The sequence below is a fragment of the Megalops cyprinoides genome, unplaced genomic scaffold (assembly GCF_013368585.1).
Source record: "Megalops cyprinoides isolate fMegCyp1 unplaced genomic scaffold, fMegCyp1.pri scaffold_27_arrow_ctg1, whole genome shotgun sequence".
Taxonomy (NCBI): domain Eukaryota; kingdom Metazoa; phylum Chordata; class Actinopteri; order Elopiformes; family Megalopidae; genus Megalops; species Megalops cyprinoides.
Window position 1 is genome coordinate 540,294 of NW_023494723.1, and position 26,220 is coordinate 566,513.

Genomic DNA, 26,220 nt, shown 5'->3' on the forward strand with positions numbered 1-26,220 from the left:
CCTACTATGACTGGATTAACTACCACTCCACTTTCAGCAAGCTGCTCGCAGAGATTACTTTTCTCCTGGTATTGAGGAGCCAGCTACGAATTTTGGCCATAACAACATTGACAAATTGTCTTGCTGACACCACATAACAACCATGTACCAATACTGGATCATCACTCTGCCCGTCTCTGGCTCAACATACTGTACCTGAAGAGGAAAATCTGTCAACACATTTTAGAGCATTTCATCAAGTATACTGCCACTAACTGCTTAGTTTATTTGTTCTTAAAGCTGTACAATAAGAAATGAAAATGGCTAAATATTGCTAACTAGCTTATGTAACTTGGTTCCATAGACTAGCATTCTGGAAAGCAGCTTGAATCATTAGCTACATCGTATGCCTTCTGTTAGTTCAACAGTGACTGCTGAGTATCTTTTTTGCACCATGGGAATAAGTTTGAGAGTTTGGTAAAATGGAGAATTTGATGTAGGATAATGACCAGAGAAACCAGGACAAATTAAAGTGTGGACAAGATATGAAGAAATCACATGTTAAATAACAGCTGCATTGCTTTATTGCCCTTTAAATGTACACCCAATACTTTATATGTAATTGAGCTACGTGAAGTGCTTGCATTTCAGTTCAGTCAATAAAAATCAAGATTTGTTTTGTACATATAATACATTTTTTCACATATGTTAATAAATAACAAAAATTTGTACGAAAAGCCACACACCTTCTAAAGTTTTCACTAACTCTCCCGACGAAAGTGTACTTTTGTTCATGGCTAAGGAAAAACGAAACTGTGATCCATCAATAGATGCACGGTTTGGCAGCAAGGCAGGCCTTGTTCTCCATTTGCTGCATCTAAGTCCTGCCCCTTGGAGACAGTCAATGCAATGCAGATAGGAGCTGCCTCAGTCCCCATGGGCTGCTCCTCATTCATAGTGTTTTAATGTCCATGTATTGCATAAATTTTCAAAACTTCTTTCAAACTTTCAAAATATACTATTTACGGAGTGAACAGTAGAATCTGAGGGACATGACTGCGAAGACTGTGGTCTTGAACTATAATGAACTCTAAATGTGTTGTTCTCTCAGGAGGGGCTCCTTGCCCCTGTACTGCCCATACTGAAGCTGAGGATAGTCTTTGTGTCATTACAGTGTCCCTATGTGCATGGAGGACTCCTTGCATGAGTAGCACATCAACACCATGTAACCTCTGATGTTAAATCATACACATCTGCAACAAACCATTTTGTCTAGCACACCTACTGGACAGTAGCTTATTCAGAGACCTCCAAACTTACCTCTATCTTACAATTAACTGTAAGTAAAACTTACTGTCAGTAAAAAAGTGGCTATAAATTCAAGCAGGGATGCGGTCCTGAAGAACACCTCCAAAATGTGCTGTTTCTATTCAACGAACTAACAGAGGTTGTAATTTAAGGTGCAGAAAAGGGCAATGACAGTCACTGGAGACCAGACAGTGGACCTGTGCAAAGTGTTTTGCTTGGGGAGGACAGGTTAACATACAGCCTAATATTCAACACACCAGCCAACTATTCAACACCAACACATCACTGTCAGAATCAGGTGGAACATCAGACTTGGCCACTTGAAAGTGACATGTTTTGTTTTGTCTTGTAGTGGCTATTCGGATCTGGAATTCAGAACATCTGGTCTATTCCAGACCACTGATGTCACAACAAAAAAGCTTTGTGTTACACAAAAAGCAGGCATTTATGTTCAAAAAGTCTTTCTCTCTGAAAAAACATAACTGTTTAATAAATAGGCTGCTGAACACCTGAAACCAGATTATAAATCCATAGTGTTGATACAGATGATACTTTGTGCATAGTGTATGACGACGTGGACGTTATCCACAAGAGGTCCTTGTGCACCTGTGAGGCAAGTGATATGCTGCTGCAGTAGACTGTGTGGCAGAGGATCAAGGAAGGAACCTGGTCAGATGAGGAACAGCCCCTCCTCCCCCCGCCGGGATCACGAATACCGCTCAGATCTTCTCAAAATTCCCAGGGTGGCCAGAGCTGCCATACATCTCTTACACATTACACATACTCCTCTGCTGTGACCAGTGGAGAAACAGTGCAGTCCAATTTCAAATGAGGTCTTTGCTAGTTTTTTTCTGTGCAATACTGTAATATGCCTTCCATTTCCAGCCAAGAAGACAGAAAAACAGAGGCTAGAAACAAATAAAAAACAACTATGAAGATTTCCTTTTGTTAGGGGTTCGCTCTGAGCAGAGACAACATGTAAAGTCCCTGGATTTTATGAGAAAAGGGCAGATATGTTTGGAACCAGGGTGTGGGCCCCACACTAGGCGTGGTGCCAGGGGAGTCCCTGTGTGATGGAGGGGCATAGCATCCCCTCAGGCCCAGTTGAGGTTGAAGCCCTTGGACAGCATGACGGCCTCCAGGTCCTTGTCCTCCTCCTTCTCTCGGAGCCGCTGCTCCTCCAGCAAGGCAACCAGGGAGTCCCGCTGTTCCACCACCTCCAGCATCTCGTTCAGGATCTGCTTCTCCTCTGCCAGCTCCTTCTCTGTCTTCAGGTGGTCTGGTGCAGGAACAGAGGACAGAGCATGGAAAAAAAAACACTCAAACCTGCCTCCTGCAAGGGTTATGGGTTATATCCACAAATTACGATCTTAAACTAAGAAGCAGCTACTGCAGACGGTGGATGTGCCGCGGAGTGATGACCTCACCGTCCACAGCCATGCGCTCCCTCAGCTCTTGCTGCAGGCGGCTCTGACGGTCCTCCAGCTCTAGCTCTCGTGCACTGTTGAACAGAACACATGTGCTCAGCTCCCAGAACACCTGCACTAGCCATGCAATCCCTGCAGCAGCCCTGCCTAACAGGCCACTGGACTAATTTATCTGTACCATTCCTGCAGCAGCCCTACCCAACAGGCCACTGGCCTAATCTACCTGCACTATCCCTGCACCAGCCCTGTCTGACAGGCTACTGGCTCAGAACACTTGCTGGGCAGTTTTACAGGTAGTGTGATTCTGGCGGTAGCGTGGTTCCACAGTTTCAGACAGAAGCAGCAGAAAGCAATGCAGTGGTAGTGAATTGACAGACACTTACAAGATCATGAGTTCCGATTCATAGCGCACCAAGGCATTTTTCTCCTGGACCAGCTTGAACCATTCCTGCATAAGCTTGGGATCATCCTTCTTGCCCATTCCTGGGGGAGGCAGAGTGGAGCAGTGTGAGACATACACATACACACACACACACATCCACATACACACAAAGACATTGCAATGAGAGCCAAGCCAGGCTGATTGTACATGGGTATTAGTTTACTATGGATACTGCTTGCATCCACCACTCTAATGTATATTATAGGGATGCAGATTATATATATGTTATAGATTACATGGATTATATTATAGTTGGGGTTAGCTATCACTGGATTCAGATGATGTCAAGATTAGTGAATGAGTGCAGCTCTGATCTGGTGCCCATGAACAAGCAGAGGATGTCTTTGCTGAGGGATGGGAGGGGGTAGAACCGCAGACCAGAGATGAGGGTTGACACAGACAGCTAAGAGAAGATGGGGTGGACATCGATTTCCACATCCACTTTCAGAATGCCCAGTGAAAATGGACACTGCAACACAAGTTGCTGCTTGATCCCCACCTCTGTGGCCTCTCAATTATTTCAAGGTAGAGGCTCCTGCCACTTCCACCACACACAGGAGACTTGAGGCCTGTGTCTCACTTATGACATCACACTTATCGACATTTTACCCAAGGACCCACAAATGACTGTGAAAATAACCTGTAAAATAACCTGGATGTACAAGATCCCTAGCATCATTTCTGCTGGATTGTATCACGGCTGGGGATGTGGACTGGGGTTCTTAAAACTGTTGGATGATATCACTGTTATGCCATGAGCAGTCCTCTGAATGGGGAAAACTGCCTCTACCAGCATGCATCAGCACACTCAGGGTCACTGGCTTTGCAACAAGAGCACTGTAAGCCAGGCCAGTCCATGCTCTTATAACCAGGAAACCTGCAACACAACCCTGCTATCCGCAGTGCGAGGGCAGAGCCAATAGCACTTTCAATGGGACTGAGCTGCTACAACCTGCAAGTTCCATGACATACTTAGCTGGAGGAGTGGAGGCTCTTGCAAAACGAAAAGGAAAAACACAGTACACACATAAATCGAGTGGCTGTGGTCTTGGGCGCTGGATTTTGCTGTATACAGAGAGGGACAGAGGGGAGGGGGCAAAGCTCTTCAGACCAAAGAGAGCAGAAAACCCGGTTTATTCACTAACTTATCCAGCATTGTCCTTGTCCCCTTCCACCCCCCGACCCTGGCCCCACACCCCAAAAACACAAAAGAGACACAATTAGTGCATGACAAACAAGCAGTTTGCAAAGAGAACTTTCAGCATGTTCACTACATTGGTTAACACACACTTCTGGCGCCAACAGCTTCACACAGATGAAAGCTGACAGAGATCATGTTGGATAAGTGGACACATGAAGAATATCGTCTGACTCTCACTGGCCTCACTGCTTATCCATTATCCACTGTCACTAGAGGTCACCACTGAGCACAGAGCCAAGTGCTACACTGGCTATACTGCTGAAAATGGAGCTTCTATATCAGTCTCATGTCTGTCTACTTTCTCAGGTCTGACTGAATACATGTGCGTTTCTCAGAGAGTCCAATATTCTGAAAGGATGCTGGCATTTGTACAAAGTCACACACCATGTTGGACCATTTCCACAGATGCTATGAATCGAACAAACAGGTGTTTATGACCTGTGCGCTGTGGTAGGCTAGGCCAAACGCTTGAGCAGTCTGTCACTTCCAGGGGGGAAACCTACTGAGCCCTGTTACTCTCAGAGGGGGGAGGAACCTGGCCACACTGGAGGGTGTGGCTCTCTGGCAGGTTGCCATGGAAAATCCACTGCAGCCAATGGTGAGAGAGACGAGGTTACATTACCTTCAGGGGAACAGCAAGGGCAGAAGGAGATAGGTCTTCGGCGGGGGGTCCCCATATTGGGCTCAACTTCCACAACACAGGGGAGGAGAAGGTGCGAGAAGATGAGGGATGAGGACAGGAGTGGTGGCAGAGAGACAGGGACAGAGCGTGAAGGACACACAGTGAGGGGGAAAGGAGGGATGAGGAGAAGTGAGAAGAGGGGAGGAGAAATATCACAGAGCAGAAAGAGAACACTGAAGGGACACACCAAGGCAGCTGGAGAGGGAGAGTGGAGAGATCAGCTGTGCAGTTTCAGAAAAAAGAGGAGTGAAAAACAGACAGGGCTAGACAAAAGGACCGAAGAAAAAAAATCACTCCATCCTGGGCCCAGATTCTGATACTATGGACACTCAGGGAAATTATGCTTCACAAGGCCAGGCTGTCTAAGGCTTCAAATAATTATACATAATCCAGTTCAAATAATTTTAAATAATTTAAAAATGCTTAAGGTGGATAACTCTTAACATGAGTGGAAGCTCTGCAATTTAAAAAAAGATTACTCATTCCGAAGAAACACTGTTAGCGAAATGTCCTACCTTCATTAAAACCATACATTTCACATCAAGCCCTAAGGTTACAACATTCTCTTCAAGAGACCAAAAATGAGATAAAACAGTGCATCCTTAAATAAGTGTGCATAAGAGACACCCAACTATGGTACTTAAAATATACATAGAAGTATGTAATGTACTTAAAGTACATAAAAATGGAAGTTAAAACATCCAACCACTGCATACAGTGGAACAGCCTTCAACCTATAGAGCTGTGGACTTATGTAGAAGGGTGGGACCAGAGAAATCTTGCACAGAGAGAAGGAGTAGGAGCTTCTGAGAGAACAGTGAGAAACAACACTAAGGGTGCTTTCACACTACAGGTTTTGGTGCGGACCCGAGTCCGCTTGAGCTGTTAGTTCGGTTCGTTTTGTTGACGTGAACGCTGTTTTACGAACTCCAGTGCGGTTCGCATGTAATTTGTTAATTGCTTGTCGCACCTATAATTGCAGGTAGCCACACTGTTCGCTCACCTTGAGGGTATGCGTGTATGCTCTGCAAGCAAAGCTGCAAATTCATTTAGCATTGCCGCCTGTCTCTGCAAAAACCTCCTTATCCGAGCAGCTTGTATCACTCTCAGACAGCGGGATGCATTTATGGCATAGTGAAAATGCTGAATACAGTTATTTTGGTGCTGACACCATATTAACAAAAAAAGGGTGTACTCACACTAGGCCTGGTTGCCTTGTACTGTGCCCAAGCACGACTGTCCCACCCTCCCCACTCCCCCGCTGGCTTGCGCTCACACCGTGCCTAATGTTCCGGGCCTGAGCACACTTACGTCATCACAATGCAAACTTGAAGAACAGCGCTCTCGCACAGCACAATGGAGTTCATGATTGTACTTTGTGGCTTATTTGGAGTCGTTTTGGGTGCGGTGACACGCAGCCCTTTCACATGCCTAACAGATTTATCAATTATGCAACGCAGCAATTTTCAGTTAAATCGTGCTGCATGTATAATAAGATTTTTACGGAGGCAGCTGACGTTTCCGTCATTATGCTAGAAAACTAGCATAATGACGGATGCTAGTCCCCCCCCCCCTTGCGTCGTTGCCTAGCGACACTGGCAAATAAAAGCCGCACGTTCCTTACGTGTTGATGTCGAAAACGGACCAGGGTTCGCAACCAAAAAATGTAATGTGAGCGGAGACCTGTGGGGGCAGGGGGAGTGGGGAATAATCGCACTCGAGTTCGGGCCAGCAAAACAGACCAAGTGTGAAAGCGACTTTCCTGACAGGAGAGAGACATGTATTATAGTGTAGGGGCAAGAGCTGGGAGAGTGAGGATGCTGTACACAGAGCCACACCCATCTATCTCCCCCTGGGAATAGGTACTTTCTGCCCTTAGCCATCTGGATCAGAACCAAAATCCCTACACTGTGTGGTTAGGGTCTGAACTGAGGATGGCCAAAGTGATTTTAGATCTGCTGTTAATGGTAAGAATGCATCACTCTTTGCCTTTATGCAGGAAACCCACAGAGAGGCATTGTTCACATTGTTCATTTTTTTTCACAAAGATGTAAGAATAAGCCAAGCTGAAATTCTTTTTGTTGTTCTATGAGCAACTCCACAACAATCCAAGTCTCATACAAACCCCAGAATGCGTTTTGCCAGTCTCTCTCTCTCAGTCGAATAGCCTCTGTGCATGCTGCCAGGCAGAGGGGAGTAATGCTGCAGGGGTTGTGGAACAGCTTAAAAATACATTGGTCTGGCTTTTTGGTGTTGTCTTGCCACACTTTAGCAATAAGCCCTGCTCGGTAAACTGCCCCCCTTGCCTCAGGTTAGCTACAGGTTAGAGACATGCAACTCCCGCTAAGCTGGGCATGCAGACATGAAGCACTCAAAACTGTTGTCATCATCTACTCATTTTTGCTTTTCTCTTTCCTTACTGTAGGATCGTGAAAGTAACGGTAAATTAATCAGTTTCATTTAAAAATTAATTTTGTGGTTACACTGAATTCAGTTGGAAGTAGTAACTCAATGATGGTTACACATCTGAACTTTTGTCCAGAATCACTAATGTCGTCACTTAATTCACTGTAACAATACCTTGCAGTTCTTTCATAGTGAGTTGGCTCAAGTTAGTGTTGGAACAACATTAGGACAAAAACACCGGCTTAAACAAAAGGTAGTTTATTAGATACAAATATATTTCATATATATGTTTAAAAACTTCATTATGGATGGGAGGTAGATATGGTTCGAGTGGACCGAGAGGAAAGGAGTGGCAGAAAGGAATGTCAGGAATCCGCGTGCACATGGACCTGCATGGTAAAGGGGAGGAAAATGCATGTGCAAGTGAACGTAGCGGACAAAGGGAACAAAAAGAATAAAGGAGGAGTGGGGGAGCGTGTACACATGGTTACACTTGGAGTATCTAGAACAGAGGGAAAATGGATATTGGAGGGAATATAGCTTCGGCCTAACTTTGGTGAAAAGTAGCTTGCATCACCCTTCGGCACGCAGATTAGAATCTATGTAGATCAATCCAATTCGAATCAATCCTTTTTTTTTTCAATTCTCTTTTTATTATGATTTTACATGGTTACATTTATAAAATACATAATTGAGAATTTAACTCCACAGAACAATAATACTGGGGTGTATATCTGCGACTCTAAAAACAAACCACCGATACAAAAGGGTTAACAAGAAATAAAATAAAATAAAAAGGGTGGGGAATGGATATAAATCCAAACCTTAGACAAATGATGGGCGAACCTGTTTAATATATCTAATCCATCTTTCCCATCTTCTCAAAAATAGATCCCGCTGTAATCTTACAGCAATCGAATCAATCCTATCCCAGCATACAGCCGCCTAGGTTTTGGGAAGTGCGTCCACGTCCCTCTGAAGATCGACTAACCCAAATGATGTGCGAGCGCATGTCGGGGGGAGCAGGTTCCCTTTGTTTACACTTGGGAGGAACTCCTATCATGGCGATCGGCGACTGCCCCATGGAATACAAACAATGTATTCTGGGTGAAATAAGGAGGAAATACCGTGGCTGCAGAGCTGGGATTAAACGGCGAATGAAGAAGAGGAGATACAAGCCGTATCTCCCTTCCATCATTATGGGAAATGTGAGGTCGCTGGCAAATGAGATGGACGAACTGACGGCACTGGTGAGGAGCCAGAGGGAATTTTGGGAGTGCAGTATCATGTGTTTTACGGAGACATGGCTGCATGAAGATATCCCAGACTACAACACCACCGTCACCGGCTTTGAGACAATACAGGCAGATAGAGACCGAAGGAAGAGCGGTAAGAAAAAAGGAGGGGGGCTTGCCGTTCTCATTAACAACAGATGGTGCAACCCAGGGCATGTTACTGTCAAGGAGAGAGTTTGCAGCCCGGACATTGAACTCTTAGCGGTCGGTCTACGTCCGTATTATTTGCCGAGGGAATTCTCACATGCGATAATGATCGCTGTTTATGTTCCGCCATCAGCCGATGTGAACACAGCGTGTGACGTCATCCACTCGGTGACGGCGGAGCTCCAGTCACAACACCCCAGTGTTTTCATCGCAATATCTGGAGACTTCAACCACGTGACTCTGTCTTCCACTATGACAAACTTCGCCCAATTTGTTGACTGTCCAACCAGAGACAATAAAACCCTGGACTTACTGTATGCCAACGCTAAAGACTCATACAGCTCCACAGCCCTGCCCCCACTTGGCAGATCGGATCACAACCTGGTCCACCTCTCACCCCAGTATAAGCCTCTTGTCCAGCGGCAACCTGCAACCACCCAAGACATTCAGGAGGTGGTCACGTGATGCAATTGAGGCTCTAAGGGGATGTTTTGAGGCTACTGACTGGGAAGCTCTGACTGAGCCTCACGGAGAGGATGTAGAAGAGCTTACTCATCATCACGGACTACATCAACTTCTGTGTGGCCAACATCATCCCTGTCATCCCCACCCGCACAGTACAATGTTTTCCAAATAACAAACCCTGGATTACCAGTGACATTAAGGCTCTCCTTAATAACAAAAAGAGGGCCTTCAGAGCCGGGGACAGGGAGGAGATTAAGAGGGTCCAGACGACACTTAACATCAAGATCAAGGAGGGCAAGGATGCCTGTAGGAGGAAGATGGAATGCAAGCTTTAACAGAACAACACAAGGGAGGTGTGGAACGGCATGAGGAGAATCACCGGCTACAACCAGACCAGCAGCCGTGTGAGAGAGGACTGCGTGGCCAGGGCCAATGCGTTGAACCTGTTTTTCAATAGGTTTGAAACTGAAGCCCTGGTCCACCCACCCCCAAGCCCCTCGACTATTCACACCTCCCATATCACCATACAGCCCCCCTCCAGACCCTCTCAGGCCCCTGTACCGGGGATTGACCGGGAACTGCCCTTCCCCCCTCGCCACTCTCCCCAACCATCACAACTGACCAGGTGAAGAGGCAACAGGAAAGACTCCACTCAGGCAAAGCTGTAGGCCCTGACGGCGTGGGGACGGAGGTGCTTAAGGGTTGTGCTGAACAGCTTTGTGGAGTCTTCCAAAACATATTCAGTCTGAGCCTGAGACTTGGAAAGGTTCCCGCGCTATGGAAAACATCATGCCTGGTCCCTGTGCCCAAGAAGGGGCACCCCAAGGTCTTAAATGACTACAGGCCAGTGGCGTTAACATCACATGTGATGAAGACCCTGGAGAGGTTTGTCCTCTCCCACCTCAGACCCCTGGTCAGACCAGCATTGGACCCCCTGCAGTTTGCTTACCAGGAATGCATCGGAGTGGAGGACGCCATCATATACCTGCTGCACCGGGCCTACTCCCATCTTGACGAGGCTGGAAGCACTGCGAGAGTCATGTTTTTTGACTTCTCCAGTGCCTTCAACACCATACAGCCTTTATTGCTGGGAGACAAGCTCAGGTGCATGCGAGTGGATGCCCCGCTTGTGACCTGGATTACTGACTACCTGACCAACAGACCACAGTATGTGAGACTTGGGAGCAGTGTATCAGAGACAGTACTGAGCAGCACAGGGGCACCCCAGGGGACCGTCCTCTCTCCCTTCCTGTTCACCTTGTACACCTCTGACTTCAGGTACAACTCAGAGTCATGCCACCTTCAGAAGTTCTCTGATGACTCCGTTATCGTGGGGTGTATCAAGGGGCAAAAGGAGGCAGAATACAGGGGACTGATAGACAGCTTTGTGGAGTGGTGCAGCCTGAACCATCTGCAGCTAAACGCCAGGAGGACGAAGGAGCTGGTTGTGGACTTCCGCAAGTATAAACCTGCTTGGACCCCTGTCGCAATCCATAGAGTAGAAGTTGAAGTAGTCCACTCCTACAAATACCTTGGAGTGCACTTAGATGACAGGCTGGAGTGGACTACGAACACAGAGGCCCTTTACAAGAAGGGCCAGAGTCGGCTTTACTTCCTGCGGAGACTACGATCCTTCAACGTCTGCAACAAGATGCTGCAGATGTTCTACGAGTCTGTGATTTCCAGTGCCATCTGTCAGTGCTCCCGCCCCCTAGCCGTTGTGTTTTTGTTTTCCTTGCCCATGTGCTTTTGTTTTCCTTGTGTTTTAGTCCTGCCCCGCTCCCCGCCCGGTCTCCGCCCGCCTGATTGCCTGCACACCTGCTTCCCATCCCCTCGTCAGCCCTGCCCTATATCTTATTGCTAGTTTGTCATAGTGTTTTGCTCCTGTTTTGTCCCCGCCGTTTGCTTTTTTCTTCTGTCTACGTGTTTCTCGTTTTCGACCCTGCTCGTACCCTGACCTCGTTTTTGCCTGCCTCCTTGCCTCGTTCGCCTGATTGCCTGCCTGTCCGGTTCCCAACCTTGCCTGCTCCGGTTTCCCGATCCTCGTTCTGTCCAAGGACTGCCTTCCGGTTTTCGACCCTGCCCGTTTCTGATTAGCGATCTGCCTGACGATTCCATTAAAGACGCTTGGAACCCGAAGCTCCCGTGGTCCGCGCCTGAGTCCTTGCCTGAGCCTTGACACCATCTTCTACACAGTGGTGTGCTGGGGGTGTGGTCTGAAAGCTGAGGATGCAAACAGACTGAACAAGCTCATCAGGAAAGCCAGCTCTGTCATAGGTGGCGGAATTGAGCTGGACTTACTAGGGGCACTAGCGGAGAGAAGGATGCTTAACAAGCTGGTGAGCATCCTAAACAACACCTCCCATCCTCTCCATGATGGGCTTGTGAAGATGAAGAGCACCTTCAGTGGCAGGCTGATCTCCCCAAAATGTTCCACAGTACAATGTTTTCCAAATAACAAACCCTGGATTACCAGTGACATTAAGGCTCTCCTTAATAACAAAAAGAGGGCCTTCAGAGCCGGGGACAGGGAGGAGATTAAGAGGGTCCAGACGACACTTAACATCAAGATCAAGGAGGGCAAGGATGCCTGTAGGAGGAAGATGGAATGCAAGCTTTAACAGAACAACACAAGGGAGGTGTGGAACGGCATGAGGAGAATCACCGGCTACAACCAGACCAGCAGCCGTGTGAGAGAGGACTGCGTGGCCAGGGCCAATGCGTTGAACCTGTTTTTCAATAGGTTTGAAACTGAAGCCCTGGTCCACCCACCCCCAAGCCCCTCGACTATTCACACCTCCCATATCACCATACAGCCCCCCTCCAGACCCTCTCAGGCCCCTGTACCGGGGATTGACCGGGAACTGCCCTTCCCCCCTCGCCACTCTCCCCAACCATCACAACTGACCAGGTGAAGAGGCAACAGGAAAGACTCCACTCAGGCAAAGCTGTAGGCCCTGACGGCGTGGGGACGGAGGTGCTTAAGGGTTGTGCTGAACAGCTTTGTGGAGTCTTCCAAAACATATTCAGTCTGAGTCTGAGACTTGGAAAGGTTCCCGCGCTATGGAAAACATCATGCCTGGTCCCTGTGCCCAAGAAGGGGCACCCCAAGGTCTTAAATGACTACAGGCCAGTGGCGTTAACATCACATGTGATGAAGACCCTGGAGAGGTTTGTCCTCTCCCACCTCAGACCCCTGGTCAGACCAGCATTGGACCCCCTGCAGTTTGCTTACCAGGAATGCATCGGAGTGGAGGACGCCATCATATACCTGCTGCACCGGGCCTACTCCCATCTTGACGAGGCTGGAAGCACTGCGAGAGTCATGTTTTTTGACTTCTCCAGTGCCTTCAACACCATACAGCCTTTATTGCTGGGAGACAAGCTCAGGTGCATGCGAGTGGACGCCCCGCTTGTGACCTGGATTACTGACTACCTGACCAACAGACCACAGTATGTGAGACTTGGGAGCAGTGTATCAGAGACAGTACTGAGCAGCACAGGGGCACCCCAGGGGACCGTCCTCTCTCCCTTCCTGTTCACCTTGTACACCTCTGACTTCAGGTACAACTCAGAGTCATGCCACCTTCAGAAGTTCTCTGATGACTCCGTTATCGTGGGGTGTATCAAGGGGCAAAAGGAGGCAGAATACAGGGGACTGATAGACAGCTTTGTGGAGTGGTGCAGCCTGAACCATCTGCAGCTAAACGCCAGGAGGACGAAGGAGCTGGTTGTGGACTTCCGCAAGTATAAACCTGCTTGGACCCCTGTCGCAATCCATAGAGTAGAAGTTGAAGTAGTCCACTCCTACAAATACCTTGGAGTGCACTTAGATGACAGGCTGGAGTGGACTACGAACACAGAGGCCCTTTACAAGAAGGGCCAGAGTCGGCTTTACTTCCTGCGGAGACTACGATCCTTCAACGTCTGCAACAAGATGCTGCAGATGTTCTACGAGTCTGTGATTTCCAGTGCCATCTGTCAGTGCTCCCGCCCCCTAGCCGTTGTGTTTTTGTTTTCCTTGCCCATGTGCTTTTGTTTTCCTTGTGTTTTAGTCCTGCCCCGCTCCCCGCCCGGTCTCCGCCCGCCTGATTGCCTGCACACCTGCTTCCCATCCCCTCGTCAGCCCTGCCCTATATCTTATTGCTAGTTTGTCATAGTGTTTTGCTCCTGTTTTGTCCCCGCCGTTTGCTTTTTTCTTCTGTCTACGTGTTTCTCGTTTTCGACCCTGCTCGTACCCTGACCTCGTTTTTGCCTGCCTCCTTGCCTCGTTCGCCTGATTGCCTGCCTGTCCGGTTCCCAACCTTGCCTGCTCCGGTTTCCCGATCCTCGTTCTGTCCAAGGACTGCCTTCCGGTTTTCGACCCTGCCCGTTTCTGATTAGCGATCTGCCTGACGATTCCATTAAAGACGCTTGGAACCCGAAGCTCCCGTGGTCCGCGCCTGAGTCCTTGCCTGAGCCTTGACACCATCTTCTACACAGTGGTGTGCTGGGGGTGTGGTCTGAAAGCTGAGGATGCAAACAGACTGAACAAGCTCATCAGGAAAGCCAGCTCTGTCATAGGTGGCGGAATTGAGCTGGACTTACTAGGGGCACTAGCGGAGAGAAGGATGCTTAACAAGCTGGTGAGCATCCTAAACAACACCTCCCATCCTCTCCATGATGGGCTTGTGAAGATGAAGAGCACCTTCAGTGGCAGGCTGATCTCCCCAAAATGTTCCACTGAGAGGCACAGAAGGTCTTTTCTGCCTGCATCCATCAAACTATACAACTCTTCCCCTCTCTGCTGCAACATGGGATTGACTGGCTCCTGATGCCCTGTGCTGTCCCCCCCACACATATAATCTTTGCACATGGGACAATAACTGTTCTCTAGGCATCTGGTCAGGATTTGCACTATACAGTTATCATTGTTTTTCATATTGTACAACAATAACTGTTTTTCTACTGCACTTCATGCTGTATAATAGCAATAACCTTACCCTTGTTTATTCTTGTTTCATAATTCATTTTATACTATGTATATAATCATAGCACAAGCATGATAACTTCTCCATCTCACTATTCTCATTTATTTATTATATGACAGCTACAGAAGTACTGCACAACGCATAACTGCACAAACTTCTTTCTATTTGTTGTATTTTATACCTCTCTATTTATTTTATTCAATTTATTCTTCTGTTGTTTTTGATGTGTGCCGGACGGTGCAGTTGTGACACTCAAATTTCCTTCGGGATTAATAAAGTATTTCTTATTCATATTAATTCGAAGAGAATTCCGCTACTGCCAAATGGTGATAACCAGAATGGCCAGGAAACCGTATTCCCATCGAGTTAACAAAATGAGCATTTATTCACATTCATTTGTGGTTTCAAAGTGGACAGATGTTGTGTGTTTCCGGCGCATATACCATTGGTTGAAAGTCCATAAATTTACAGTGAGGGGTAGCACTGCCTACGTCATCAGTGATGTAGACGGAGAGTCCCCCGTCCATATCTGAAGTTTATGACAATGGTCCCAACATTACTCACCCCATGGCTGCTGTACAACATACATGACAAAGAATGGCTTTCCTTCACCTCACTGCTGAGGTATTTATTAGGAGTCTGCTTTATAGTGCTGCATGATATTCCCTAAATTCTCATTATTACTCTGTTATTAAGGGAGTGTGAGCAGAAAGAGTAGATCAATTAACACTCTTAAAGTGGTGTACATAATCAAGTTGAGAATGACACTCTGTGTTGTTTTACTTATAATGGCACATGTTAGTTTGGACAGGAGTCACCTTCCACAGCGCCACAGGAGGGACTGTGATGCATCTTGGCAGGACACAGATGAACACAGTTGACAAGCACATCACATGACACATTACACGCACCAGTCCCTATTCACCATGGAGACGACGGCAGGAGAACAAGAGTGATGAAGCCTCAAAGCTAACAACCACTAGGATGACTCAGGGGGTGGGGCAAAGACTGTCCATACACACACACCAAGGTTTTAATGCAGCTGAGCAGGTATGGAGGATTAGGACTCAGAGCTGTGGTTAGCGGAGAGACAGACAGCAGACAAGGTAAATGGACAGGGGTAGTTAAGATGGGGTTCCATAAAGGCTTTCCAGTTCCACTGCAGTATAACACACACACAACAGAGAGGGCAAGCCAGCCCAGTCACCTGCAGCAACATCAGGTGCAGAGGAGTGTAAAGAGGGTTACAGCAGACCAGCTGAAACATGGGGCTCCTCTAAGGCCTGGTTGTATCTGATCATTTGAGCCCCTTGAACTTTGAAATCAAACTTTTCCATGAACTTAAAACTTAAAGTCCATACGTTTTTAAAAAACAGCTGATAAAACCGCATGTTTTCATAGTCAATAAATAAAGACACAGACGGAATGTAGAGTATAAAACCAGACAGAATGTTTCTGCAACAGGTCATATGGCTGCTAAGCATATATATCATATGTGCTACCGACAAATAAGAAAATACAAATAAAAATACTGACAGTATAGTAAGATGATAATCTCCGGCAAGATCTCCTACAACATGGTAAGCCTAGCCCTGCAGGAGCTGCTGGCTAAACTGTAAAGGATGGGGACAGCAGTGTCACGAGCGGGTGCAGTGCAGTAAGGGAGAAGATGCCAGTAGTGTAAGATGGAATGGGGGGGGGGGGGGGGGGTGGCTGGGGGGGTGTTAGTTCTTAGTTAGTTTGGAGTGACAGGTTTGAAATACATACCGCCCAGATGCAAGTCCAGGATTTCACTGTAATTAGACTCTCCCCAATAGTCTACAATAAGGATATATTAGAGAGACTTCAGCACACAGCCTGACACAGCAGAATCATTTGCAAGAAGTCAAGCATGCATTTACACACACACACACACACACACACACCAAAAAATATATACTCACAATCAGATTAAAATACAGCACACGCACGCACACGCACACACACACACACACACGTACATGCACACGCACGTACACACACACACACACACACACACACACACACACACACACATACACTCAACAAGCATATGCAGTGAAGGACACACACTGCCTGGTGTGTCTTACAGTGACAGGATGACCTCATAGATTTGCTACACTGCAGTGGACTGACACTGTGAAGTTAGTGCAGATTCCAGCTGAAGGTGCTGGAGTGCTGTATTCATCAATCAGCACGCACACAACCAATTACTACAGCACTGTGTTCCTCTGGTCTGTGCTTTAGAGTAAACTGCCACTGGAAACTGACCTCAGTGCTGTGCGATGTGAGCTCTTTTCACCCTCTTTTATTAAGCACGTATATCAGATCCAGACAGCAGCCCCAGGTCATATGACCTCTGTAAAAAGAGTCCTGATAGAATTTCCTATATTACATTTGATCAATTAAGCAGGCTGATGTAAAACAGGTTTCAGGCTTTTGAGTGCCTACAATTTCAACATCATAAAAAAAAAATACTGAACCATTTTTACGTGTGATAATCTCTGTGTGGATAACTATCTTTTCCTTTTCTTCCACCCAAACAAACAAGTCCAGATACACAGCACATACAAATCTATGTCTCTCTGAGCTCAACGGCATGCAACACTGTGCGAGTTTGAGAGGGGGACAAGGAGACGGTGATAATGTTCACAATGGTGTCACAGTCAAAGTAGTACCACAACGTCACGCTTGCACAACTACAATGGGTTTCAGTACCTGATCTTCTTTTGTGTTGTTTTGCACTAATGTAAGATCCCTTATACAATCCTTTAAAAGAATAAATCACAGGTTAAGAGCATCTTCACATGCTTAAGTCAGGGGGGTTTGTACAGTGACAGCATGGCCAAACCCCTCTGTGGGCAAAAGTCACAGCGGAGAGCGGAAGGAATCTAAAATCATTTTTGAGTCAGCAATTCACAATTAAGTGACGTAAGGGCCAATTGACACACATTACGATTTTTCCCCACATTTCTGCAGCCCTAGTTGCGGAATTTCCAGACTGACTCATTTCACTCACGTGCAGCTAACTGCTATTTTTGACCCTGCAAGTCGCACAGTGCATTACAGTGGAGTGGGGCCCATTGGAGGATAGGTGCTACTCTCCTGACATTATCTGAGTGACTCCCAGGTGCCTGGAGAACCATGGGATGCCTAAGAGCAGTGAGACAAGGGGACGGTGGCTAACCTACCCACCCAATCCCTGACAAAGCAAAGCCAATTTGTTCTGCTGCTATGAACTCCTGGTCATCATTGGCTGATGACACGGCTGGGACTGAACCTGGGTTGTGCAGATTAGCTTGGGCTCAAGGCTAGTGCCTTCACCAGTGACTCCCTTGGGAGCCCCAAAATGTATTACCTTTATAAATTAAATCACAAAATAATTATCAGGTGACGCTGCATATAGCATCTTTCTAATGCAAGTTCAGTGCTTTAGAGCATTAGAAAGGAAATAGAAAGATAAAACTAGGTAAAGTACCTCAACTATTCTTAATAAGAATAGAACGCTTAAAATGTGTTTAGTCACACTATGACTTTACAAGGAGCTCCTTTGCCAAAATCATACTGAATTCTTAATTAATCTTTGCACATAAATGCATATAACCACAGGAAAAATATAATTTTATACATTCTTCAATGTTTACAGGCCACTCTGGCAGAGTTGTTCAAGTGAAATTTTTCAAAGGATTTTTATTCAAATATTAACAAACACTGATTAATATAATTAAAATGTCCCATTACTGGAGGTTTCAGACAGACCAAATAAACCTTGACGCATGAGCACTGCTATTTCTCAGGCATTCCTTTTTCCCTTGTCCTACAGCATTTTGAGCTAATGATATACACTAGATTGTTGGGGCTATTGTTCGCATACAGAGGACACAGAACTAATAACTGTCCACCCTGAAAAAAATCTGCACAAATCAACTACATCACCTAGAAAACATCAGTCCACATTCAATGATTGTTCATTATGTCATATTATGTTTCATATTTGTGTTTTCTGGTTGCTTTTCTCCTACACTCTATCCCCATGTAGGCTTAATAAAACTGCCTAGCCAACACATAATGTTCTCTCAACGTTCCAATAATGCATCAACAGCTCGCTGTTTCATTGTCACATCAGTGTGTTCTGTGGAGTTACATGCCAATATCACATCCTGTATCCAGATATAAACAGAGCTATTCGATTGGTCTATTTATGAAACTGTACAGTGAAATTCATGCCAGATCAAAGACACACTTTTGGAGACACACAACATTAATCATGGGGTAGCAGTGTGGTGTACTGGTAAGGAGCAGGGCTTGTAACTGAAAGGTTGCTGATTTGATTCCAGCTGGGGCACAGCTGCTCTACCCTTGGGGAATGTACTTAATCCACAATTGCCTCAGTAGATATCCAGCGGCATAAACAGATAAAATTGTAAGCCTCTCTAGAGCATCTGCTAAATGACAATAACATAACGTTATTCAGCGCTCACCTGATCACCTGAATTACTACCATCTAAAGCAATTTCCTATGTCCTAAAAACTGTTTCCTTTAAAAAAATTCTAATTTAATGGTTTAATGGACTTGTATCTCTACCAGTTAGTTTGTACCTTGTCTGGCCTATTATTGAAACTTCTAATATTGTTGACACTTATATGGCTTTTACTTGTGTTATACTCTGCCTCGTTTGTAAGTCACTTTGGATTAAAGCATCTGCCAAATGGATGAATGTAAATATAATAATCATTTATATGTTATGAATCCTTCTTCTAAATTATCAGATACTTGCCCTTACAGAGAAACCTACAAGTCTCAACAGATCCTTACACTGAATGTTGGAGTGAAATCCAAGCACCCAATTCACCTGTTGCTTTTTTCCTTTTGAATGTCTGACATTGGGTCAAAGATGTCAGGACTAAGCTACAAGTAAAAATAAAACATCAGTACGTATGTGCATAACACACATCTCCAAACTCTTTCTTCCATCTCACTCCTGAAAGCCACACATATAGGCAAAGCCCTTTCTGAATGTATGTGAGGGCCCTGGCACCACCCCTTGGGTGGGACCCAGAGACAGGAGATTGACAGGTACCTGCTTCCCCTCGCAGTGCCTTCTCCACAGCCACGCCCCGCTCTTCTAGCTGTCTCTGCTTCTCCTCTACCTGCTCCAGCTGCCTCTGGATGATCTGAACACAGACCAGACCTCAAGCATGTTAGCTAGCACACACAAAGGCCTCTCCTTCTAAGGCTGAGGGCATGAAGTATGCATTTTCCACATCTTTCTATGTATTTGTGTCCATAAAAGTTAAAATGCTAAAATTGTTTTACTTTTGGAAGTTGATATTCCACCTTATCAATTACTTTGAATTACATCGGTCAATACACAATGTATAAAATTTTTTTCATCTCAGTGTGAGGTCCTATTTTTGCCTCAAAAAAGCCAAAAACAGGCCCATGACAGGCAGACTGAAAATAAGAAACCATCTCTGATAGGTTACCCATCTCCGCTTTGTGACAGAAAAGACTTGTGTGGGCTCTACAAAACAAAATCTTTCACTAGTCACTAACCAGGGTATGTGACAGTAACATTCTATTGGTCACTCGCCACAGATAGGTAACAGTAACATCCTCTGATTGTTCACTCACCTGGGCTCTGTGCAATCTTTTTAGCTCCTCCTGCTTGGCCTGGCGCCGGGCAGCTTTCTGCACTTTCCGTGTCAGCTTGGCATTCAGCTCCTCCTCTGTGTAAGCTTTCTGAAATATCACATCACCAGTGTCATAACAGAAATATCACACTTAGACTGCAGGCCTCTTCACTACCAGCAACAGTACTTCTGTAAGAGATAAGAACTCTTACACTCATACTTTGCCTCTCTTTGGGAGAAAAGCTACAAGTAAAAGCAAAAACTACTCTGGACATTGCTCCTAGGAGTGTTAGGAGTGAGGCCTGCACAAGCAGTGAATATGATGTAAGAGTGGCATCTGAAAGCCCAATGACACACCAGGACCACCTGAACAAAACACCACATATAAAATGACTTTAAAATACACATTTCTAATGGATTGAGAGGAGGTCTGGTTCATCTGTCAAGCAAATCAAATAGAAGAATAACTGAGAATCAATAGTGAGCTACGCTTGGCCCTTTAACAACACAGAGCCAGCAGAAATTGACAATGGACCACACTAAAGCACTGAAATAACAGGAAAAAACAGCAACACTGGATTTAATATCAATATGGGTGAGCTAATTCTCTCTCAGATACTCTATATTCAAAGTCAGGAAATGCTAGTATTGTTGAATGACAGTGACTCAGTTCACTGAGAAAGGGCTGGGTGAACAATATGAAGAATATGGTTTCTGGCTAATATAATGCACAGAACAAAAACAGAAAGAAATTCTGTTCTAACAAACACACAGTGCTTCCTACAAGTACAAAACTCTAACTCTAACACACATTTGAAAACCCTTACATGTGGCTGCATTTATTAGCCAATTAGCCGATGAAATGTTTATTAGAAATCCATAAATACTGAATATCAACTCCCTTTGGTTGTATGAGAGTAAAACTGTACCTCAAGCAGCACGACGCTGAGGTCTAAACAAGAACAAACTACTATCCTACTCTGACAGATTCATTTCTCCACTGGTCTCTCTCAGAACTACAGTAATGGCAAAGTTGCGTCTGTAATATGTCATCTCTTCCCAAATGCACCATGAAAGAGACAGGTGTGTGGGAATACACTAAGAAAAGGATGCAGCAGAGCCAGTCATAGCTCTCTCTGAGGAACAGTGGCAGGGCCAGGGATGTGTACACCTGTGACCAGGAGAGACCAAGAAGTGCAGAGCTGGAGGCCCACACCCAGCCGATTCACCTCCACCCCATTTGCACCATTTGGCCATACAAGCTGGCTTGACATTTGCAGTCGTGCACATCTCAGGGCATGTGGCACCAAGCCTATGCCAAAAACACATTTCTATAAAATGCCACTTCTGTATTAAAGTCATCAGGATGGCTGGTGCTCAGGGCTTGCATCGTGGCGAAAATGATTATGATTGTTTCTCCTGAGAAACAAATGCTACAGCAAGCATGTGCCACACACTATAGTCTAATTAAGACACTGAAGGTCTTTCTGGCAGAATGGTGGAGGTGTGTGAAGCATCTGGATGTCCACTAATGCTTAAGTGTCACTGATGACCTCCAGCGGACAGGTGGCACTGTGGTTTAGCTCTGGCATGAACCGTTATAGGGAGGTTAGCAGAACTACAGAGGTTAGATGGATGGATAGATGTGGTTAGGGTGTGGCAGCAGTACATGCAGTTAGACCGAGCTGGATGGAAGGTACACACTACCTTTAAAGCGTACACTTTCTTGAACGCCAAGGCATGAGGGACATAAACGGACTTGGGAGAAAGAACAACACCAATACAAAAAAACAGAATTAAGTAAAACCAACAATGTAATTCAATGAAGTAATGGAGCATTCACACCCATCAACCAAAATAAAGGCATCTCATAATTATCACTAAATCTCTACATCAATTTATCCTAAAACAAAGCTTTCCATTAAAGCTATCAGCTAAGAGACAAAGATGAACAGCAGATAAATGATCTCACAGATCATAATTGTGTGTTTGGTAGGTACTGATGTGTAATGTAATGTTCATATAATCAATCAGTCATGTAATCAATGACATCCTGGTAGTGGTAAATGTGGACAATGGACATGACTATGGTAGCATAAGGTGGCATACACTTCTTCCTAAGTGGTTCTCTGAGTACTCTGATCCAAACCTGCAAGCTATTATGACCATACATGTAATAACCAATAAGACACAACCACTGTGAACATCACATATTTAATTCTGTTGTTTAAAAAAACATTCCAAACAAACCCAGATGAGCACAGTTGAGATTTTACAAAATAAAACATCTACCAAGGCACTGAACTGTAAAGGGTGCACAGGTTTAAACAGGTCTAATTTCAAACCAAACACAGAAGGATACAACCCCTGCAGTACTCTATATCTAGTTTGTTTAAAAAAAATCAATTGGCTGTTCTGACTCACAGAGAGACAGACCACAGCAGGCATCACAGAGCTGCATGTTGTTGTCAAGGTGGGCAGTGTAACTGATGTGTGAGACACTGCAGCCGTACATTGAAACATCAATTATCTCTGTGGCCTGGACAAGTAATTCATTTGAAATCCCCCTGAGGAATTATTTTTGAGCTTCATTCTATGCATCTTTACTTTGCAAAATTCCTTCAGCAATTATGTTGTCCAACCAGCACCCACAAATAACAGTAATTCAAAATTCTACAGACCAGGCAACCTGTGAGAGGAGCCTGATGCCTGCACAATGTTTTCTGAACACTACAGTGATGCATTCATACCTCTGGTTCCGTTCTCAGTAAATGGCTAACATTAATTAGGCTACCCTGCAACTAGAGCCAAACATGGGGAAGGAGCTTTGGAACCCCTGCCTAGAATGCAAGGTATTCAAATGAGTCTCAAAGAGTGGGATTCATCTTCCACAGGCACTCTTCCACCCTGCCATGTGCAGAATTCTCATAGTCCTTAATGTCATTTAGCTCACAAGCAAAACAAATGGGATTCAAGTCTCTCAAGAGCACTTGAATCACATTAGAGTTGAAAGGAGAGAAACAGTCTTAAACATCTCATTACATTGGGGAAATTCTTTTAAAAATTCAACTTTGCAGAAAAACAACTTTTCAACTACCTCAAAGACTACTGCTTTTATGATGTCTGATTTTAACAATCACACTGTCTGTCTGGTAAATAAGAATATACTCGCATCATGCAAAGGGGGCACAATGCTGGCAACATGATACAACAATAATCTGTATTACGTTCCTCATATCAGTTATTTGTGAGAATAAATCCCTGCCAACAGGAATGAGACAAGATATAATATCTCCATCACCATACTTTCCATCCCATTTTTACAGTAGCACATACAGGCAGGTTAATTATGGGGCAGCAGTGTGGTGTAGTGGTAAAAAAAAGGACTCATGACCGAACTGGTTCAATTCCCTGCTGGTGCACTGCTTTATATTCTTGGGCAAGGTACTTAATCCATTGCCTCAGTAAATATCCAGCTGTATAAATAGATAAAATTGGAACCTGTGGAAGTTGCTCTAGTTATGAGAGCAAAATGGCAATAATGTAATGTAATCTATGATGTCTACGCTTAGTCTCAATGAATCCCACTCATTGTGCATTCTGTATTTGTTGCTGGTTTGGTTTCCAAGCTTTATTTCAACAGTAATACCTCCTCCTCCTTAATCATATCCTGACAACAGGTCAAAAATGTCAAGATGAAGCTCCAAACATAAAACCAAACAGAAATTTGATTCAAAAGGTGACCTTTGTAACAGCTATGGTGCCTCTCAAGTATCCTTAAACATTTCTGTATTGTTGATAAATAACATTAGGAATTTCACAATTGCTAATAAAAGGATCTAGCATCTGCTGAAGGCCATCAGCAAATGCCATTACAAACAACAGGTTATAGCAGTTTAAAGCTGGTGAGGGTGCAAGAACCTTTGACAGAAACTGAAACGATGCCACCCAGCTGTGGAGATGTAGCTTTAAACCAGCAGTACAAGTATGAAACTGGTTTGGGTCACTCCATTTAAGCTCTGTGGACATTTCTTCAGAAGGCAGGGGACTTACATCTGCCTTGGACTTCTGGGATGACCTCTCCAGCACGTCGTCACAGGAAAGGTCAGAGTCCTCTGAGAAGCTGAGGTTTCTCTGCAAGTGGAGATCTGTACCAGAGAGGGGATACAAAGCGGTTTTAAAACAAAATGTGCTTGCAGACATTCAAGAGGTCCACCCTCACTGAGATCATATGAACCTACTAAAGGTCTGAGGTGCCTGAAAGTCTGAGAAAATTTGCTTATCCGGGTTCCAGGCAAAGCCCTTTGATTTTGGAAGTGCCCCGCTCCTCACCTGTTGACTTCCCAAGAGGCGAGGATCTCCTCTTCCCTGAGTCCACAGTGGCAGCACTCAAAGGGATGCTGGATAAGGGCTTGTCGTCCTTCTTCTTTTTGTCCTTCTTATACCCGGAGAAGACAACCTTCCAGAGGGACTTGTGCTTCGGCATGTCTTCAGAGCCATGCTTGTCAGACAGCTGGCCCTCGCTCTTAGCCTTCTTCTCCTTCTTGTTCTTGCGCGGTGAGAATAGGGAACTGCGCTTCTTGCTCTTGACCCCCCCAGAGACCTCCGAGGAGGACGCTGAGCCCTCCAAGCTCCTGCTGCCCTGATTGGTGGAGAGCCTCTCTGGAAGCACCTCTGCTTGCTTCTGGGACTCCAGGGCCTTCCCTGCGGAGGTTTTGGGGAAGCTGGGTGTCGGGGGGGACTTACTTCTCCCAGATTGCTCAGTGGGGATGTTCCAGGCCACTTTATGCAACCTTCCCTTTGGCATTTCCGTCTCTTTCATCTTGGTGCGCTGCTTGGCCATGGCGTCCTTAAGAACCTGGCTTTTCACAGACTTCTCCCTTGCTCGCAACCTCTCCTCTGTCACCTCTTTGGCCTCTGGGGAGAACTCCGAGGCACCTTGCTGTCTTATTGAGGCCAGGCCTGTAGAGATGTTGGGCCTGCCGTTCTCCATGGCCAGGGCCAGGTGGAGAGGGGGCTTGTCTTTGTTGGCAATGGCAGAAGGGGTGAGGAGCCTCTCCTGCAGGCTGGTGTCAGGTGTCTGGTCGTCATAGGTGTCCTCCACATCATCAGCGAATGGGATCTCTTCCATGCTCTCAATGAAGGATTTACGTACCTCCTCTCTGCGAGGCTTGCTTGTCTCCCGTTTGACGACAACGGCCGTCACAGGCACCGTCCTGGAGGCTGGCATAGGGGTGGCCTCTGGGGCTGGCGTGGGCACCTGGAGCAGAACAGGTGTGGACTCTGGCTGAATGTTCCAGGCCGCCTGGTGTTTCTTTAGCTTGAGGGAGGTGGTCTCCTCCTTAGGTGTGGCAGGGGGCGGGCTGGAGGGTGGAGTCAGCATGGCAGAATCAGAGGTGTTGAAACTCTCGCTGGCCGCAGCTTGGCTGGTAACCACACTCCCGTTGAGGCCCAGGCCCGAGCTGCTGCTGAGGTCCCTCTTCTCCGAGCCACTGCTCTTGGAGCCCATATTGATAGGAGAGATGACCTGCCCCTCCACGGTGATGTTCAACCTCCTGATGATCGAGCGGCCCATGAATGGGGGCTTGAGCTCTTCCGACAGGTCATCTGGAGTGTAGGACCTGGGGGAGGAGGAGGAATCAGGAGTTGGGGCCTTCAGGCTCTTCTCTAGGACTCTGCTCCTCTCCAGAGGGCTGAGGCCCAAGCTCTTCCTGATCTCTGCGCTCTTCATCCAGAACTCCTGAATGATGTCCTCTCGCTTCACCGGAATCTCTGCTGCCAAGTCTGGTGGCCTCTGCGGGTTAGTCGTGCTCTTTTCAGCAGTGGGGTTAGTCAGTGGTGTGGAGGTGACTGCTGGCACAGGCTGAGTTCGGACTGGGGAGTCCAACAGCGTGGGTGTGGAGGGCTCCTTGCAGGGCAGGGGTTGGGAGCAGATGGGGGAGAGCGGGTTGCCAGCTGGAGAGCAGGTGCAAGGCTGGGTTTCAACAGATGATTCCATCATGGCCGTCTCAGGTATGGAGACAGGTGGTAAGCAGATGGGAGGCCCTGCGGTGGCAGCAGTGAGGGGGCTCTTAGCAGCCAGGGTTTCAGAGGTCTTCAGCAGCTCAGCCTCATCTACCTCCAGTGTCTTGAGGGAGAGATGCATATCAGAGGATTTTACCAGAAAGGGAAGAGACATGGGAGCCTTACTGGAGACCTGGAAATACAAAAGGAAGGACATTTGCACTCAGTCCTGTTCAGTGGCTC

General features: G+C 46.1%; 1 protein-coding gene across 12 annotated transcripts in view; it reads right to left on the bottom strand.

The window, feature by feature from the left end:
- Nucleotides 1–471: 471 nt before the first annotated feature.
- mical3a (microtubule associated monooxygenase, calponin and LIM domain containing 3a) overlaps nucleotides 472–26,220 on the bottom strand; it is a 121,718-nt gene continuing 95,969 nt past the window's right edge. For 9 of the 12 annotated variants that reach the window (XM_036520562.1, XM_036520560.1, XM_036520570.1 and 6 more), the window contains 10 exons: nucleotides 24,307–26,170; nucleotides 24,028–24,122; nucleotides 21,682–21,732; nucleotides 19,976–20,083; nucleotides 19,422–19,515; nucleotides 17,059–17,109; nucleotides 16,090–16,140; nucleotides 3,098–3,197; nucleotides 2,715–2,788; nucleotides 472–2,566 (listed from right to left, as the gene is read on the bottom strand). In XM_036520562.1, coding sequence (XP_036376455.1) covers nucleotides 2,382–2,566; nucleotides 2,715–2,788; nucleotides 3,098–3,197; nucleotides 16,090–16,140; nucleotides 17,059–17,109; nucleotides 19,422–19,515; nucleotides 19,976–20,083; nucleotides 21,682–21,732; nucleotides 24,028–24,122; nucleotides 24,307–26,170 — 2,673 coding nt within the window. In that variant the 3' untranslated portion in view covers nucleotides 472–2,381. The remainder of the gene's footprint in view (nucleotides 2,567–2,714; nucleotides 2,789–3,097; nucleotides 3,198–16,089; nucleotides 16,141–17,058; nucleotides 17,110–19,421; nucleotides 19,516–19,975; nucleotides 20,084–21,681; nucleotides 21,733–24,027; nucleotides 24,123–24,306; nucleotides 26,171–26,220) is intronic. The other 3 variants (XM_036520566.1, XM_036520564.1, XM_036520574.1) reach the window with 3 other exon arrangements.